Raw genomic sequence first — 18492 nt, 5'->3', positions numbered from 1 at the left:
AGGGGTGTCAGGTAAATTCATAGGGGGCTCATTTAGACCTTTTGACCTTTTCAAATAAACTGCCTGCATCTATAAAATGCTGGTTCAAGGCTTTCAGAATGGAGGTTCTCTCAGTTACTACCTGTGTGTCGACCAACAATAGTTTGGGAAGCTGTGATTCTTCTTTTCACTCCAAACCTTTCACTACTTGTCAAAATGTGGAGGAATTATTTAAAAGATCTGAAGTAGATTTCAGGTAGTGGTCTCCTTTCACTTTTCGGATCATAGCCACACCCATATTTCGAAGACGTTTAAAAGCCATCCAATCATCCGCCGAACCAGAACCCTCTTGCTTTAGCCCACATAGCATTTAGTTCCCTTATGATTTTAGTACGTTCCTCAGTAAACCAAGGGTTCTCTCTGCCCTTAATCCTGAATTTATTTAAAGGGGCCTATTGCATACATCCTGGAATGCACTGTGGATGTAAGAAAAGGCTAATTCAACATCAGTAATTCATTCCATTCTATTCCATTCAATGCTAGATACATCATGTAAAAAAACCTGGAATATCAAACAGCTTCTGGTTTCGTTTCGTAATGACACGTGGAGAATGCTAAGGAATTTGACCATCTCTCACACAGGCAATAGCACAGTGACCACTTATGTCATTTGCAAAAACACCAGAAGCATTAAAACGATGAGGAGTATTGGTTAAGATCAAATCAATCAAAGAGGATTTCAGAGGATCCTTTATATTCAACCCCGTTACACTGTTGACAATCTGAGTGAGATTATAGTTATTGCATAGAATTTAGAGTTGATCAGAGTTAGATGTTAACCAATCCTGATTCAGATCACCCATCAGGACAAACTCAGAGTTGACATGCTGTGATAACAATCTGAAAATACAATCCAGAGAGCCAACAGTAGCAGATGGTCTATAACAACAAGATACAACAATATTTAAACAGGAGCCAAGGTTTAGGTTCAAACACAGATATTCAAATTGCTGAGGTTTAGTAGAAGTCAGAATGACCGCTGAGAATTTGTGTTTTACGTATACAGCAACACCACCACCCTTGGATTTACCATCTGCAATAAAAACATTCTAACCATTTATGACAATATTTTTGTCTGTAATAGATTTTTTGAGCCAGGTTTCAGAAAGCATAAATACATCAGGATCTGCAGTTTTTATCCATATATCCACAAAATCAAGCTTCGGCAGAAGACTTCTTACATCCATATGCAGAAACTTCAGGCCACTTTGCCTACTTAATTGGGCAGGGGGAAGAATGTCAGGACCTGGGTTAGATTGCAGACAAAAGAAGCAGCAAGATAATGGCCAGTCTAGATCGGGGGTTACAACATGTGGATTTACAGACAGCACTTGAAGGACAATCCATAGTCACCAGAGTCTTTAACACTACATATTACAGGAGATGTGTAAAGTCCAGAGACATGGATATGTACCAAGAAAACAGTCCTGACATGTAAGAGCAAGAGTCCCATTTCTCTCAAATTGTTTGAGAGAAATGTGCATAGATCTCACGTGCATTTACGGAGCAAGCGTGTGGTTTCTCCCAAAACTCGAAGGAGAAATAGTAATATATTTCCTCATTCACAGAGCAAGCGTGTGGTTTCTCCCAAAACTCGATGGAGAAATAGTAATATATTTCCTCATTCACAGAGCAAGCGTGTGGTTTCTCCGAAAACACCTACTCATTCAAGGGTTTTCCAAACTTTTGACTAGTACTTTATGTTAAAGATTGTCCACCCCAATAGCAAAGGTTCATACCTCTAAATACCATCTTATTAGATGGAGCCACTTCCCCCCATTAGTTTGGGATTCAGACCTGCAGTCATCTTGATTTCAGACCACTTTGGAGATATTAACAAACTTACCAAGTGACCTGTGATGAAATCTATTGTAGAATAAATGGAACCTGGATCCATTTCATTCTATTAACATGGTTGATGTGTGTTATAGCAGTAATGGGGTTAAACTGATATTAAAATGACAACTCCGTAGGTGGTACCAGGTCAGGGGAGTTCATCTCTGCTCCCAGCATCCCTGGGACAGTACTGATCAACATAGCTGACCTGATGCAGAGGTGGACCAGTGATGTTTTCCTCTCAGTGGTGAGACTTGCCGTTCCATTTGAAACACCTTTACCTGATAAGATCATACAATACGTTTTTGGCTTATTGATATTTGAATCCAGGGTTGTATTCGTTAGGGCACACTGTAGCAAAACACTTTTATTTTCTTAAGGTCAGTTTCATTTTCTTCAGTTTGGTGCCTAGTGAAAATGACTCAGATCTCTGTGGAAACATCAATGTAAATTCACCTTTCATTTTTACTCATCACTTTCCCTTTCAGGTCCATAGGGTTTTACTGCCCCCTGCTGGAGACTGGAGCAGACTGCAGTCCCTGGCTTTCTTTGTCCAGCTGAAGGATGAGGTCCTCATCACCTGTTGTGATGGGTCCAACAAATATCCCCAGGTGAAGGCAGGGTCCTATCTCATCCAACACTTCAATGGCTCTCATGGAAGTGAGCAGTATCTAACATGAATTATTTTGTGTTATGCAATTATGTTAGTGAAAAAGTATGTCAGTAATGAGAGAATACAGTTGAAGTCGGAAGTTTACATACACTTAGGTTGGAGTCACTGGTAAACCACAGTTAGGTCCAGTATGGACTATCAATACAAGTCACCATTTAGAATGTGACCCAGTTCAATGGGTCTGAACAGAACTGGGGGATGTCAGACATGAAGATGCCTAAACACAACTGGAATATTCACCTACACCACTAGCTCACCTCCACACAATCCATTTACAAGTTAAAGACACACCTTTGAATAAATAACAAAGGAAAACTATTACTAGATGAAGTTTAGTGTTGTATTTTTTATTTCCCATTACCATAAATCATATTTAATCACTGAACAGTAGCAGACCTAACTTCATCTGTTCCTGACTCTGGATAGTGGATTAAAAAGACCATCAATCTCCAATGATATTAAAGTACTATTCTGAACATTACTGATATACTGAGTGGCAAGTCAAGATATCTGCTGTTTTTTTGTTTGGTCAATAGCACCACTTGCTGGACAGGTTTGATGTTGCTGGACTGAGCAGTATGGGAGGATGAAATATGACACATTTAGGACCGGTTTCCTGGACATCTACATTGAACATACTTTTTTCACACTTAATCTGTTCCATGTCCAGGAAACCAGTCCATATAGTTTAGTTACTATCTGTTCCATGTCCAGGAAACCAGTCCATATAGTTTAGTTACTATCTGTTCCATGTCCAGGAAACCAGCCCATATAGTTTAGTTACTATCTGTTCCATGTCCAGGAAACCAGTCCATATAGTTTAGTTACTATCTGTTCCATGTCCAGGAAACCAGTCCATATAGTTTAGTTACTATCTGTTCCATGTCCAGGAAACCAGTCCATATAGTTTAGTTACTATCTGTTCCATGTCCAGGAAACCAGCCCATATAGTTTAGTTACTATCTGTTCCATGTCCAGGAAACCAGTCCATATAGTTTAGTTACTATCTGTTCCATGTCCAGGAAACCAGTCCATATAGTTTAGTAACTATCTGTTCCATGTCCAGGAAACCAGTCCATATAGTTTAGTTACTATCTGTTCCATGTCCAGGAAACCAGTCCATATAGTTTAGTTACTATCTGTTCCATGTCCAGGAAACCAGTCCATATAGTTTAGTAACTATCTGTTCAATGCCACTACGGAAAACTTGACAAATTGAGAAAGCATATCAATGGTTCTGAATGACAACCAATATACATCAACACCATACATCATGATTCATGGAAATGGAAAGAGATTAAAAAATATTAATACAAAGCATTTTAATGGATGAAATCTATGAAGATCAAATCAGTCAGAAAAAAATCAATTGGAAAGAAAAACAGAGCAGAATGAATCATCACATCTGGGGACCATCACCACCAGCATGACTAGTATCTATGTAGACCCTACTACAGTTTAACCAGCTCAGCTATAGACTACACCAGCATGACTAGTATCTATGTGGACCCTACTACAGTTTAACCAGCTCAGCTATAGACTACACCAGCATGACTAGTATCTATGTGGACCCAACTACAGTTTAACCAGCTCAGCTATAGACTACACCAGCATGACTAGTATCTATGTGGACCCTACTACAGTTTAACCAGCTCAGCAGTACCATCATAGACATAAAACCCAGGATAGAGGGTCTGAGTGAATGTGGTCTGGACTCTGTGGAGGAGGGTCATTGTGTCAGAGGCACTGTAGAAGGACAGAGTACCTGCCTTGTGATCCAGGTACACTCCTACTCTGGAGGACTGAGGGCCTGATACTTTAGTCCCAACTTTATTGTGTTTGAAACAATAACCACCATTAAAGTAATATAAATTCCAGGACTTGTTATTGAATCCAAATATATTACATATATTACCTCTCCCTGTTCTGCTGATGTCTTTATATGAGACTGCTGTAACAACACCCCTCCCACTCCACTCCACCTCCCAGTAACATCGTCCAGACAGACCCTCTCTACACAGAACCTGACAGTAGTTGGTGAATCTGTCTGGATGGTCAGGATATGGTTGGACTTGGTCTGTACGTGTCACCTTTCTGTTCCCTTCAGACAGAGAGAGGTGTTTGTGTGCTGTGTTTGGGTCCAGTGTGAGCTGACAGGAATCTGGAAGAAGAGCAGAGTAGAGACCAATGAGGGGAGTCAGAACAATAAGTTAAGTCAGATACTGTATCTACCCTGTCTTTGATTAGAGCACAGCAGAGATCAAATCAGAGAAATATGAGTCAGATAGATACCCAGTCTTTGATTAGATCTACTATTGCTATATATTTCTAGAGGGATTGTTAGGAGTGTCAGTAAAAAGAGACTGTTAGTTACTTCACAATAAAGATACTCACATTGTAACAACTGTTCTCTGGTCTTGGGCTCTGGAGGCAGTACAACATCCACTATATTCACTACAGACACACAAACACATTGACAGAGAGAGGGAATGTTATCATCATACCATATTCCACATGTATATGACTAGTAGGGAACTTTCAATGGTCTAAAGTTGATGTTCTTATTGTTTTCAACACACCTGTAGTGGAGATCTTGGTCCATTCTCCTTTAAGGAAGTCTTCTAGTTTCTCTCTCAGTTCAGACACAGTCTTACTCACATCTCCAAAGTACCGAAGAGGACGGACAACGATGCTGGGTAAGTCTGAAGATACACTGATACTGGAGAGAGACTGATAACTCTGGAGAGAGAGAGAGAGAGAGAGAGAGAGAGAGAGAGAAGACAGAGAGAGAGAGGGACAGAGAGAGAGGGGGACAGAGAGACAGAAGGACAGAGAGAGAGAGGGACAGAGAGAGAGAGAGAGGGACAGAGAGAGGGGGACAGAGAGAGAGGGGGAAAGAGAGAGAGAGACAGAGAGGAACAGACAGAGGGACGGACAGAGAGAGAGAGGGACGGACAGAGAGAGAGAGAGAGAGAGAGAGAGAGGGACAGACAGAGAAAGAGAGAGAGGGACAGAGAGAGATGGAGAGGGACGGACACAGAGAGACAGGGAGGGAGAGGGACCAACAGAGAGAGAGAGACAGGGACAGAGAGAGATGGAGAGAGAGGGACAGACAGAGAGACAGAGAGGGACGGACAGAGAGAGAGAGAGGGACAGAGAGAGAGAGAGGGACGGACAGAGAGACAGAGGGACGGACAGAGATGGAGAGAGAGGGACGGACAGAGAGAGAGAGAGAGAGGGACAGAGAGAGAGGGAGAGGGACGGACAGAGAGAGAGAGGGAGGGAGAGGGACCGACAGAGAAAGAGAGACAGGGACAGAGAGAGATGGAGAGAGGGACGGACAGAGAGAGAGAGAGAGAGGGACGGACACAGAGAGACAGAGAGATGGACATAGAGAGACAGAGAGACGGACAGACAGAGAGAGAGACGTACGGAGAGAGAGAGAGAGGGACGGACGGAGAAAGAGAGAGGGATGAACAGAGGGAGAGGGGGACGGACAGAGAGAGAGAGGAACAGACAGAGAGAGAGGGATGGACAGAGAGAGAGAGGGACAGACAAAGAGAGAGAGGGACGGACAGAGAGAGAGAGAGGGACGGACAGAGAGAGAGAGAGGGACGGAGAGAGAGAGAGAGAGAGGGACGGACAGAGAGAGAGAGAGGGATGGACAGAGAGAAAGAGGGACGGACAGAGAGAGAGAGAAGGACGGACAGAATGAGAGAGAGAGGGGCGGAAGGAGAGAGGGGGACGGACAGAGAGAGGGAGAGGGATGGAAGGAGAGAGAGAGGGACGGACAGAGAGAGAGAGAGGGACGGACAGAGAGAGAGAGAGGGACGGATAGAGAGAGGGGGACAGACAGTGAGAGGGGGACGGACAGAGAGAGAGAGAGGGACGGACAGAGAGAGGGAGAGGGACGGACAGAGAGAGAGAGAGGGACGGACAGAGAGAGAGAGAGGGACGGACAGAGAGAGAGAGAGGGACGGACAAAGAGAGAGAGGGACGGACAGAGAGAGAGAGAGGGACGGACAGAGAGAGAGAGAGGGACGGACAGGGAGAGAGAGAGGGATGGACAGAGAGAGAGAGGGACGGACAGAGAGAGAGAGAGGGACGGACAGAAAGAAAGAGAGAGGGGCAGAAGGAGAGATGGGGACGGACAGAGAGAGGGAGAGGGACGGACAGAGAGAGAGAGGGATGGACAGAGAGAGAGAGAGGGACAGACAGAGAGAGAGAGAGGGACGGATAGAGAGAGGGGACGGACAGAGAGAGAGAGAGGGACGGACAGAAAGAAAGAGAGAGGGGCGGAAGGAGAGAGGGGGACGGACAGAGAGAGGGAGGGACGGACAGAGAGAGAGAGAGGGACGGACAGAGAGAGAGAGAGGGACAGACAGAGAGAGAGAGAGGGACGGACAGAGAGAGGGAGAGGGACGGACAGAGAGAGGGACGGACAGAGAGAGAGGGACGGACAGAGAGAGAGAGGGACGGACAGAGAGAGAGGGGGACGGACAGAGAGAGGGGGGGACGGACAGAGAGAGAGAGAGGGACGGACAGAGAGAGAGAGAGGGACAGACAGAGAGAGAGAGAGGGACGGACAGAGAGAGGGAGAGGGACGGACAGAGAGAGAGACGGACAGAGAGAGAGGGACGGACAGAGAGAGAGAGGGACGGACAGAGAGAGAGGGGGACGGACAGAGAGAGGGGGGGACGGACAGAGAGAGAGAGAGGGACGGACAGAGAGAGAGAGAGGGACGGACAAAGAGAGAGAGGGACGGACAGAGAGAGAGAGAGGGACGGACAGAGAGAGAGAGAGGGACGGACAGGGAGAGAGAGAGGGATGGACAGAGAGAGAGAGGGACGGACAGAGAGAGAGAGAGGGACGGACAGAAAGAAAGAGAGAGGGGCAGAAGGAGAGATGGGGACGGACAGAGAGAGGGAGAGGGACGGACAGAGAGAGAGAGGGATGGACAGAGAGAGAGAGAGGGACAGACAGAGAGAGAGAGAGGGACGGATAGAGAGAGGGGACGGACAGAGAGAGAGAGAGGGACGGACAGAAAGAAAGAGAGAGGGGCGGAAGGAGAGAGGGGGACGGACAGAGAGAGGGAGGGACGGACAGAGAGAGAGAGAGGGACGGACAGAGAGAGAGAGAGGGACAGACAGAGAGAGAGAGAGGGACGGACAGAGAGAGGGAGAGGGACGGACAGAGAGAGGGACGGACAGAGAGAGAGGGACGGACAGAGAGAGAGAGGGACGGACAGAGAGAGAGGGGGACGGACAGAGAGAGGGGGGGACGGACAGAGAGAGAGAGAGGGACGGACAGAGAGAGAGAGAGGGACGGACAAAGAGAGAGAGGGACGGACAGAGAGAGAGAGAGGGACGGACAGAGAGAGAGAGAGGGACGGACAGGGAGAGAGAGAGGGATGGACAGAGAGAGAGAGGGACGGACAGAGAGAGAGAGAGGGACGGACAGAAAGAAAGAGAGAGGGGCAGAAGGAGAGATGGGGACGGACAGAGAGAGGGAGAGGGACGGACAGAGAGAGAGAGGGATGGACAGAGAGAGAGAGAGGGACAGACAGAGAGAGAGAGAGGGACGGATAGAGAGAGGGGACGGACAGAGAGAGAGAGAGGGACGGACAGAAAGAAAGAGAGAGGGGCGGAAGGAGAGAGGGGGACGGACAGAGAGAGGGAGGGACGGACAGAGAGAGAGAGAGGGACGGACAGAGAGAGAGAGAGGGACAGACAGAGAGAGAGAGAGGGACGGACAGAGAGAGGGAGAGGGACGGACAGAGAGAGGGACGGACAGAGAGAGAGGGACGGACAGAGAGAGAGAGGGACGGACAGAGAGAGAGGGGGACGGACAGAGAGAGGGGGGGACGGACAGAGAGAGAGAGAGGGACGGACAGAGAGAGAGAGAGGGACGGACAGAGAGAGAGGGACGGACGGACAAAGAAAGAGGGACGGACAGAGAGAGGGACGGACAGAAAGAGACAGAGAGACGGACAGAGAGAGGGACAGACAGACAGAGAGAGAGACGGACAGAGAGAAAGAGGGACAGAGAGAGAGAGAGGGACGGACAGAGAGAGAGAGGGACGGACAGAGAGAGAGAGAGCGAGAGAGAGAGGGACAGACAGAGAAAGAGAGAGAGGGACAGAGAGAGATGGAGAGGGACGGACACAGAGAGACAGGGAGGGAGAGGGACCAACAGAGAGAGAGAGACAGGGACAGAGAGAGATGGAGAGAGAGGGACAGACAGAGAGACAGAGAGGGACGGACAGAGAGAGAGAGAGGGACAGAGAGAGAGAGAGGGACGGACAGAGAGACAGAGGGACGGACAGAGATGGAGAGAGAGGGACGGACAGAGAGAGAGAGAGAGAGAGGGACAGAGAGAGAGGGAGAGGGACGGACAGAGAGAGAGAGGGAGGGAGAGGGACCGACAGAGAAAGAGAGACAGGGACAGAGAGAGATGGAGAGAGGGAAGGACAGAGAGAGAGAGAGAGAGAGAGGGAAGGACACAGAGAGACAGAGAGATGGACATAGAGAGACAGAGAGACGGACAGACAGAGAGAGAGACGTACGGAGAGAGAGAGAGAGGGACGGACGGAGAAAGAGAGAGGGATGAACAGAGGGAGAGGGGGACGGACAGAGAGAGAGAGGAACAGACAGAGAGAGAGGGATGGACAGAGAGAGAGAGGGACAGACAAAGAGAGAGAGGGACGGACAGAGAGAGAGAGAGGGACGGACAGAGAGAGAGAGAGGGACGGAGAGAGAGAGAGAGAGGGACGGACAGAGAGAGAGAGAGGGATGGACAGAGAGAAAGAGGGACGGACAGAGAGAGAGAGAAGGACGGACAGAAAGAGAGAGAGAGGGGCGGAAGGAGAGAGGGGGACGGACAGAGAGAGGGAGAGGGATGGAAGGAGAGAGAGAGGGACGGACAGAGAGAGAGAGAGGGACGGACAGAGAGAGAGAGAGGGACGGATAGAGAGAGGGGGACAGACAGAGAGAGAGAGGGACGGACAGAGAGAGAGAGAGGGACGGACAGAGAGAGAGAGAGAGACGGACAGAGAGAGAGAGAGGGACGGACAGAAAGAAAGAGAGAGGGGCAGAAGGAGAGATGGGGACGGACAGAGAGAGGGAGAGGGACGGACAGAGAGAGAGAGGGATGGACAGAGAGAGAGAGAGGAACAGACAGAGAGAGAGAGAGGGACGGATAGAGAGAGGGGGACGGACAGAGAGAGAGAGAGGGACGGACAGAAAGAAAGAGAGAGGGGCGGAAGGAGAGAGGGGGACGGACAGAGAGAGGGAGGGACGGACAGAGAGAGAGAGAGGGACGGACAGAGAGAGAGAGAGGGACAGACAGAGAGAGAGAGAGGGACGGACAGAGAGAGGGAGAGGGACGGACAGAGAGAGGGACGGACAGAGAGAGAGAGGGACGGACAGAGAGAGAGGGGGACGGACAGAGAGAGGGGGGGACGGACAGAGAGAGAGAGAGGGACGGACAGAGAGAGAGAGAGGGACGGACAGAGAGAGAGGGACGGACGGACAAAGAAAGAGGGACGGACAGAGAGAGGGACAGACAGACAGAGAGAGAGACGGACAGAGAGAAAGAGGGACAGAGAGAGAGAGAGGGACGGACAGAGAGAGAGAGAGGGACGGACAGAGAGAGAGCGAGAGAGTGACGGAAAGAGAGAGAGAGGGACGGACAGAGAGAGAGGGACGCACAGAGAGAGAGAGAGAGAGACGGACAGAGAGAGAGAGAGAGACGGACAGAGAGAGAGAGAGACGGACAGAGAGAGAGAGAGAGAGAGAGAGAGACGGACAGACAGAGAGAGAGAGACCGACAGAGAGAGAGAGAGAGACAGATAGAGAGAGAGAGAGAGACAGACAGGACAACATAATGATTGAGATGAATAGTTTCACATTAAGCTAATTTCATATCACATGTAACAAGGCAGTTTAGTTACCTGGAGGAAATGGATGTGATCCTCTGTGTGTGAGAGCTGCTCCAGCTCAGTGCTTCTCTTCCTCAGCTCAGCTATCTCCTGCTTCAGTTGCTCCAGGACTCCTTCAGCTTGACTCACTTGAGCCTTCTCTTGGGCTCTGATCAGCTCCTTCACCTCAGAGCTCCTTCTCTCAATGGAGCGGATCAGCTCAGTAAAGATCTTATCACTGTCCTCCACTGCTGACTGTGCAGAGCGCTGTTGAGAGAGAGAGACAGAGAGAGAGAGAGACAGAGAGAGAGAGAGAGAGAGAGAGAGAGAGAGAGAGAGACAGTAGGTACAGTAGCCTCTGCACCTCATTGAGTCAGAACGCTGCCATCCTGCTCTCCAGGTCCACCAGGCCTTGTGCCCCCTCCTGGACAGGCAGGTACAGAACACCGCTTGGCCCTGCTCTACTCTCCTCCCTCCTGGTCCCCCCTCCAGTAGCCTGCCCCGTAGCAGAGCTAGACCCAGCCTCTGTCCCCTGAGTCCTAGTAGGCTGGACAATAGAACGAGTCAAAACGGCCAAAGAACGTTGTCTGAGCTGGAACACTAGAGAGGCCATAGCAAATGAATTGAAACAAACCTTCACAGAGCCTCTTCTGACTGGAATGATCCTTAGAATTCCGTTTCCCCTAAATGGCACCAAAAAATGTCTACCTTTTTATTTGACCACTAAAACCTGTTCTTAGGACCAAACTGAAAAATAACAACTGGTGTAGAAAGTAAACATCCGCAACTCGATGGTGCCAAGTGTGTTTATGTCTGCATTACCAGGAAGTAGGAAAAAAACGGGTAACTTCTGACTATTTCTGGTCTAGTGATCGATGACAGCAGAGGACGCTGCCCATCCTTATGTCATTAGAAAGAGGAGATTCTCCTGATTAAAATGGTGTCCGACATGAAAACATCTAAATTTACACATTGTGAGATATTTAGTGAAATAAACAGACATACCATAACTAAGCTGCTCAAACTTACATCATTAGAAATAATAGGTTATCCTGATTAAAATGGTGAAGAACTTCAAACCATTAAAATAAATACATCTATTACAGATAATTGGAGAAATAGACATGTTCCTATTTCCCCAAAACAATGGCAGTCTGAAAGTTATAACACCAGTCTTTTATTTAACCAGCTTACCCTTTATCTTCGACCATTTGACTTTGTGTTTAACATTTAGTGGTTTGTAATCTAGTGGTTAAGAACGTTGGGCAGTAACTGAAAGGTGGCTGGTTTGAATCCCCGAGCAGACTAGGTGAAAAATCTGTAAATCGCCTTTTTTATGCAGATTTAGTCACTTAACCCTCGTGGCTCTGGATAAGAGTGTCTGCTAAATGACTCACATGTAAACGTAAACTAGACCTCTGTGAAAGGGGGGCAGGTAGTCTAGTGGTTAGAGTGTAGAGGTGGCAGGTAGCCTAGTTGTTAGAGTGTAGAGGTGGCAGGTAGTCTAGTGGTTAGAGTGTAGAGGTGGCAGGTATTCTAGTGGTTAGAGTGTAGAGGTGACAGGTAGCCTAGTGGTTAGAGCATTTAGCCGGGCAGCAGGTAGTCTAGTGGTTAGAGTGTTTGGCTGGGCAGCAGGTAGTCTAGTGGTTAGAGTGTTTGGCTGGGCAGCAGGTAGTCTAGTGGTTAGAGCTTTTGGCCGGGCAGCAGGTAGTCTAGTTGTTAGAGTGTAGAGGTGGCAGGTATTCTAGTGGTTAGAGTGTAGAGGTGACTGGTAGTCTAGTGTTTAGAGCGTTTGGCTATTTGTTGGTATTTTGACCAGGGTTCAATACCTGGGCGACAGGTAGTCTAGTGGTTAGAGCGTTAGGCCAGGCAGCAGGTAGCCGAGTGGTTGGAGCGTTGGGCCAGTAACTGAAAGGTTGCAGGATGAATCCCTGAGCTGACAAGGTAAAAATCTGTCGTTCTGCCCCTGAATAAGGCAGTTAACCCACTGATCCTCGGAAGGCCATCATTGAAAATAAGAATTTGTTTTTAACTGACTTGCCTAGTTAAATAAAGGTTACATTTAAAATATAAAATGCTTGGCCGTAACTTATTAACTTTCATTATTCACAGACACACTCCTCTGAAGGCAGGCAGGCAGCACACTCCTGAAAACTGCTCGGCAAAGCAAAGGCTCTTTTGAGATCTACCAGATTTATATTAAAAAAGCAAATTTTTACTGTCTGTGTCCAGTGTCTGTGTTTATTTTAAGGGGGTTTTACTTTGGCAGATAATGTCACCCATTTAAATATATACATTTTTATATAATTAACTAAATGTATGATGTTTTTGGTTTATGTCAGTTACATTATGATATAAATGGTTATTTTATGGCTGTTAGTGATAAAATGAACTATAACACTTTATGTTTTGTAATTCTCAAGAGAGGGGCATGTTGAGGTACATTTACTAGAAAATAAAGGAAAGCCGCACACTCTAAGAGCTCAGATGCAAAAATTTAATCACCATCAATTTAATTTGGTGATTCAATTTTTGCATCTGAGCTCTTAGAGTGTGCGGCTTTCCTTTATTTTCTAGTGTTCTACTCCGCTAGCCAGCACCTCGCCTTTAAAGGTGTGCGTTTCTTTTTTCTAGAGGTACATTTACTAACCGTGAGGGCTGCATGATGTCATTTATTGTCGGGCTGGAAGATGCATCGTCTATTCTATTCCGAGGCTGTTTACTCCCAATATGACATATTAACATGATGTCATAATGCATGTTTACTAGGGTTGAGGTCAGCACATCTGACTAGTGGTTATTTGACCGGGGTTCAATACCTGCTATAGTTAATATTGTTTTGATCTCCCAAAAGCAACACAGGACTAACAAGAGATATATAGCTAACTGTAAAGTAATGAGTGACCATTTTAGAAAATCATGGGACATAGTCTTTGGTTGCATGCTATTTTATGTCAATCATATTGCTGCTTGTAGCCTATAACTGATGCTTAAGTGGTCTTATGCTGCCATCTATTGGAAATATTTACCAATTAAAAGTTATTAATTCACGTAAAGATATTGGTGAGGCAGCTTAGAAATAAAGTGTATTTAATTTGAGAGATCAGTCTCAAACCTGCCCCACCTATCCCACGCCAATTGCTGGACTTTCACATAGAGGTTACTATGTCACCAAGTTCAAACCACATTTATCATGTAAAACAAATGAGTCTTGTTTATCAAATGTTCTGCCTTGCAATAAAAAATTAAATAAAATAACTAATAAAAAGCAAATGCTTACATAGGTTTTATTTAAAAAATAACAAATGCTATTTAGTACTAAAATGGTATTTACTAACATAATATTATTACTAAAATAGTTGTGGGCTACCCTACCCTAGAATTAGGGTTCAGGCTAAAATAGGTTATTCGTAGGGTTAGAGTTTCTGTACAGCACTTTGTGACATCTGCTGATGTAAAAAGGACTTTATAAATACATTTGATTGACTGGACTGAACAATGGACTGGGAATAGAACTTTCAGAAGGTGAGTTGGTGCCACAGTGTTTAATACAATTAATAGGAGCTGGCAGGGTGAAACATGAGCTAAAGTTAGACCTGTTTTTACAATACAACTAATAGGAGCTGGCAGAGTGAAACACGACCTAAAATAAGACCTGTTTTTTCAATACAACTAATAGGAGCTGGCAGGGTGAAACATGACCTAAAATAAGACCTGTTTTTACAATACAACTAATAGGAGCTGGCAGGGTGAAACATGACCTAAAATAAGACCTGTTTTTTCAATACAACTAATAGGAGCTGGCAGGGTGAAACATGACCTAAAATAAGACCTGTTTTTTCAATACAACTAATAGGAGCCGGCAGGGTGAAACATGACCTAAAATAAGACCTGTTTTTTCAATACAACTAATAGGAGCTGACAGGGTGAAACATGACCTAAAATAAGACCTGTTTGTTCAATACAACTAATAGGAGCTGGCAGGGTGAAACATGACCTAAAATAAGACCTGTTTTTTCAATACAACTAATAGGAGCTGGCAGGGTGAAACATGACCTAAAATAAGACCTGTTTTTTCAATACAACTAATAGAAGCTGGCAGGGTGAAACATGACCTAAATAAGGCCTGTTTTTTCAATACAACTAATAGGAGCTGGCAGGGTGAAACATGAACTAAAATACGCCCCGCTTTTTCGCGTTTACTTCAAAACTACGCCAAACAGCTGCGACATATGGTAATATTATATAACTGGGCTCCTTGGCGGATGCAATGAACGAGTTTTATCAGTAAATGTGGTTAAAAATGTAGTGTCCAGCCTAGTCCTAGCCCCCGCTGCTGGCTGGTCGCGCTTGTCTGCCCTAAACAAATGTTCACTGTTCATTTCTGTTCATATGTAAACATATGTTTCCCATATGCCAATAAAGCCATTTGATTTTAATTGAGAGAGAGAGAGTCAGTCATGGTTACTCATGGTTATGTGATGAGGTAGCCCCGCCTGCGACTTCTAAATCAGTGTCGGCCCAATAGGGAATGTTCTCTTGGTGTAATGGTCAATATGTTGGTTTCTCCCGCAGTAGACCTGGGTTCATATCCCATCAGTTACATTAAGCATTTAATTCTCTGAAAGGGGTCCAGACAGACTGTTCTCAACAGTGGGGTCAGTGGGATACCTCTCTCCCTCTCTCTGAATGGAGGAGAGATGTGAAATGGTGCGTCTCCTCTGGTCAACAATACTCACCTTGAGAGACTCCACAGCCTGTTGGAGCTCCTTCAGCTCCTTCTCTCTCTCCTGGAATCTCTGCTGGACCTTCTGCTGACTCATCCCCAGCTGCCTCTGTGGAGAATCACTCTTCAATGAGCTATCAAGCTTTATTTGTCCAGTAGATCAATAGTATAGTAATGTGACATAGGGCCCATAGAAGATAAGGATCACAAATATTGAGGAAGTGTCTGTCTGAAATGATATCATTATGTAGTCATGTGAATGATTATAGTTTTAACAGTACACTAATCAGGGAGTTGATTGGGTGTTTGATAACGAATGATAATGGTGTTTGATAATGAATGATAATGATGTTTGACTTGTTGGATTCTAGCTAGAAATATACTTATTCATGTTACCATAGTATAACTTATTGATGACTTTACATGTATAAGGAATGTATATGTTGGGGTCAATGAAGGGTGGATAGGAACTTGGTGTATGGAAAGTTACTGAGAGAGACAAGGGGAAGTGCTGAAATATTCTGTTCAAATATGTTATTGTTGAATATCAATGTTTCTAAAGAGGGAGACAAAGGGCAACTAGTTTCATTTCCTGATAAGGCAGGCCAGCTGCAGAGCTAGGGAGGAGCCAGGAATTCAACAGCCTAGTTAGTCTCTGATAAGGCAGGCCAGCTGCAGAACTAGAGAGGAGCCAGGAATTCAACAGTCTAGTTAGTCTCTGATAAGGCAGGCCAGCTGCAGAACTAGAGAGGAGCCAGGAATTCAACAGTCTAGTTAGTCTCTGATAAGGCAGGCCAGCTGCAGAACTAGGGAGGAGACAGGAATTTGTCTCGAGTTCAAGTCAACAGATGATGTGAGAAGAAACCTCTGGGAGGGGGGCCAGAGGGGCCCACCACAACGACCCTCCTACTACAGTCTTATCTCACACACATACACTTCCACACCCACCAAGGTTCTAGCATCAGGCAGGGCCATGACTACACCAGTGAGAAGAACTAATTCAGTTCCTGCCTAGCAACAGAGATGTATTGGCTGTCTAGATGTGTAAGGAGTTGACCCCGCCTCGTATGAGGTTATAAATATATGTTCTTGGGTTATCATACATTGTCTTTGCAGCTGTATGACCCAGTGGGTGAATAAACTTGGTTTGAGTTTTCACTCTGTCTGTTCAGAACCTAACAGACTTTAGAAAATGGTGATACATTTGGAGAATCTGGGTTAACATATCTATATACTCAAGGTTGTGTTCATATTTGTATCAATTTCATTTGAATGATCTCATATTCAAACAGCCTTAGTTCCTACTGTATCTTTAATTCTTTGTTTATCAGACAGTCACCAACAAGTTGTTCTGGTCTTACCTGTTTCTCAGTCCTCTCTGCTGCAGCTGACACTGTATCATGGCCTTTATGTTCATCCATCACACAAAGCAGACAGATACACTGCTGATCAGTACAACAATAAACCTCCAGCAGTTTGTCATGATGAGAGCAGATCTTCTCCTGTAGTTGTGCGGTGGCTTTGACCAGCTTGTGCTTCTTCAAAGCAGGAGATTCATAGTGAGGTTGGAGATGAGTCTCACAGTAAGAGGCCAGACACGCCAGACAGGACATGAGGGCTTTCTGCTTTCTAGTCCCAGTGCAGAAATCACACGCCACATCTCCAGGTCCAGCATAGCACAGAGCAGGAGGGGGAGCTGCCTGAAGTCCTGTCTTCTTCAGTTTCTCCACCAGCTCAGCCAACATGTTATTTTTCCTCAGATTAGGCCTTGGAGTGAAGGTCTCTCTGCACTGAGGACAGCTATAGACCCCTTTCAGAACATCCTGATCCCAGCAGTCCTCAATACAGATTCTACAGTAATTGTGTCCACAGGGAATAACCACCGGCTCCTTCAGTAGATCCAGACAGACAGAACAACAGAACTGGTACTGGTCCAGCAGAACTCCCTGCTGAGCCATTTGGACGGTTGTTCACTCTCACACAGACAGACGACACAGAGACTCAGATCAGTTTCGTTTCCTCAGAAGAGAGTTTGTGGAAGGGGGAGGGACTTCCTGGTTCTGCCAGAGGGGTGGGGTTAGAAGGAGGGAGGGAGGGGTTAGAGGAATGGAGGAAGAGAGAGAGAGAGGAACTGCATGCAACATAGAGGGAGACAAATAGTTTTGTTCCAAGGTTAGAGTCCTTAACATGGAACAAATGACATAATGAATCTTAAAATGTGAGTTGTTAGAATATATGACGGGTAACAGTTTCTATGAAGTACATATGTATCATTATTTTAATGACCTTTATAATGCCTTATAATACATTTATGTGTTGTAATGAATCAATAAGTCCTGAGGAGGTGTGATATATGGTTATTATACAGTACCACGGCTAAGGGCTGTTCTTAGACAAGACACAACACGGATTGAGAATTATCTAACACTTTCAACCATACAATCACATTTTATTTTATTGGTCGCGTACACATATTTATCAGATGTTATCGCGGGTGTAGTGAAATGCTTGTGTTCCTAGCTCCAACAGTGCTGTAATATCTAACAGTACACACTAATCTAAAAGTAAAATTAAATATTAGGACAAGCAATGTTGGAGTCCCGAGTATATGTAAAAAAATAAAAAAAAAAAAAAAAATATATATATATATACTGTGTACAATTTAAGTTGGAAGTTTACATACGCCAAATACATTTAAACTCAGTTTTTAACAATTACTGACATTTAATCCTAGTAAAAATTCTGTGGCTTAGGTCAGTTAGGATCAGCACTTTATTTTAAGAATGTGAAATGTCAGAATAATAGTTGAGAGAATGATTTATTTCAGCTTTTATTTCATTCATCACATTCCCAGTGGGACAGAAGTTTACATACACTCAATTAGTATTTGGTAGCATTGCCTTTAAATTGTTTAACTTGGATCAAATGTTTCAGGTAGCCTTCCACAAGCTTCCCGCAATAAGTTGGGTGAATTTTGTCCCATTCCCCCTGACAGAGCTTGCGTATTGGAGTCAGGTTTGTTGGACTTTTTCAGTTTTGCCCACAAATCTTCTATAGATTGAGGTCAGGGCTTTGTGATGGGCACTCCAATACCTTGACTTTGTTGTCCTTAAGCTATTTTGCCACAACTTTGGAAGTATGCTTGGGGTCATTGTCCATTTGGAAGACCCATTTGTGTCACAGCTCTCTTTGAGAGGTGGGTGTAGAAGTCAGGCGCAGGAGAGGAGTAAATACGTAGAAAATATATTTAATAAATTCATCCAAAAAACATACAGGTACAGGACCAAACAGACAGTCCAA

At 45.5% G+C, this 18492-nt stretch overlaps 1 protein-coding gene across 1 annotated transcript; it reads right to left on the bottom strand.

Moving 5' to 3' along the window:
- Positions 1-3853: 3853 nt before the first annotated feature.
- LOC106561504 (tripartite motif-containing protein 16) lies at positions 3854-17216 on the bottom strand. Its single transcript, XM_045688413.2, has 6 exons — positions 16554-17216; positions 15206-15301; positions 10500-10733; positions 5128-5287; positions 4943-5002; positions 3854-4709 (listed from the first exon to the last, which is right to left on the bottom strand). The coding sequence occupies exons 1-6, from the start codon at positions 17148-17150 to the stop codon at positions 4186-4188; spliced, it is 1671 nt and encodes a 556-aa protein (XP_045544369.2). The 5' UTR covers positions 17151-17216; the 3' UTR covers positions 3854-4185.
- Between the last annotated feature and the right edge of the window lie 1276 nt (positions 17217-18492).

This window comes from Salmo salar, chromosome 10, assembly GCF_965601325.2.
Source record: "Salmo salar chromosome 10, fSalSal1, whole genome shotgun sequence".
NCBI lineage: Eukaryota > Metazoa > Chordata > Actinopteri > Salmoniformes > Salmonidae > Salmo > Salmo salar.
This window is presented reverse-complemented; position numbering and strand designations above follow the sequence as displayed.